We start from the raw sequence: 1,132 nt of genomic DNA, 5'->3' as shown, positions 1-1,132 counted from the left end.
CCGCTAGAGCTGGTGAGCATATCACTCGCCACCGGTGAGGTGCGAGCGTACGCAGCGATCGCGTACCGCTGCAGGAGAGATGACAACCGGACCTTCTGCGTGGAACAAGATTTGGGGTTCGCCCGCACGCTTTTCGACTTGTCGATTACAGGTAATATTCTTATAGGTGTTGGCTGGAGTGTCGAGCCTTTGCTGGACAGTAATACTGGTTCGGCCAACCACTTATCTTGCAAGGCTCAAGATATGTTTCCACCTGCGGTTAATGAGTCCTGCGAGGGGTATGGCTGCTGCGACATACCCTTCCCGCCGGGCCAATATCGCCCCGGCAAGGCTTTCGGATGGCTTGTCTCGCGAGAAAACCTCATGCCGCACAGCTACGAGTTGGAAACCAAGCCGTGCTCCTACGCCATGATGGTGGAGAAGTCATGGTACAACTTCTCCACGCCCGACTTGTACGGTAACAAGACGCTACTAAAGAAGAACCCCCAGGGCGTTCCCCTCGTGCTTGATTTTGCTGCCGGGAATACTTCTTGTCCGGCGGAAGGTCAGCCGCGGCCTCCCGACTACGCTTGCGTCAGCGGCAACAGCTCTTGTGTCAACGCTACAGTTACTCCTGGCTATATCTGCAGGTGTTCTGAATATTATGCTGGCAACCCTTACATCACTCACGGATGCCAAGGTACATAGTCCTACCAGCTACTACTCACTTTTTTGCGAATTATAGACATACTTTCAATTAATTGTCACTCTTACAAATTTGTTAACTCGCAAAAGTGTTGACTCTTCCTTCAGACATTGATGAGTGCAAGCTTCCCGATATCTGTGCAAATGGCGGGGTCTGCAAAAACAAGCCAGGAGGCTTTGACTGCCCATGCAAGTTCGGAATGAAAAACGACGGCAAAGGGGGAAACTGCGCACATGTATTCACTACAGCAGCAAAGGCCACTGTGGGTAAGCACTACAAAGCAACTACTATACTGCACCGAGTGTTCTTTTGTTCAGCGTGAGATATGTTCCGGTAGCATCAATTAGCACCAGCCTATTGGGTGCCTCCATGCAAAACCTCTCCTGATGCCACTCAAAATTATAAACATAGAAACACATGCACGCATGACATAGCAACTTGCTGTAC

At 50.6% G+C, this 1,132-nt stretch overlaps 1 protein-coding gene across 1 annotated transcript; it reads left to right on the top strand.

Annotated features, from left to right (window-relative positions):
- Positions 1-359: 359 nt before the first annotated feature.
- Positions 360-951, top strand: LOC119345290 (wall-associated receptor kinase 1-like; the record flags this gene model as incomplete). Its single annotated transcript, XM_037615426.1, has 2 exons — positions 360-679; positions 793-951. Coding segments are annotated over exons 1-2 (475 nt in total), but the record flags the coding sequence as incomplete, so codon positions are not given.
- Between the last annotated feature and the right edge of the window lie 181 nt (positions 952-1,132).

This window comes from Triticum dicoccoides, unplaced genomic scaffold (genome assembly GCF_002162155.2).
Source record: "Triticum dicoccoides isolate Atlit2015 ecotype Zavitan unplaced genomic scaffold, WEW_v2.0 scaffold222163, whole genome shotgun sequence".
NCBI classification, from domain to species: domain Eukaryota; kingdom Viridiplantae; phylum Streptophyta; class Magnoliopsida; order Poales; family Poaceae; genus Triticum; species Triticum dicoccoides.
Note: the sequence above shows the minus strand (reverse complement) of the source record. Positions and strands in the feature narration are given on the sequence as shown.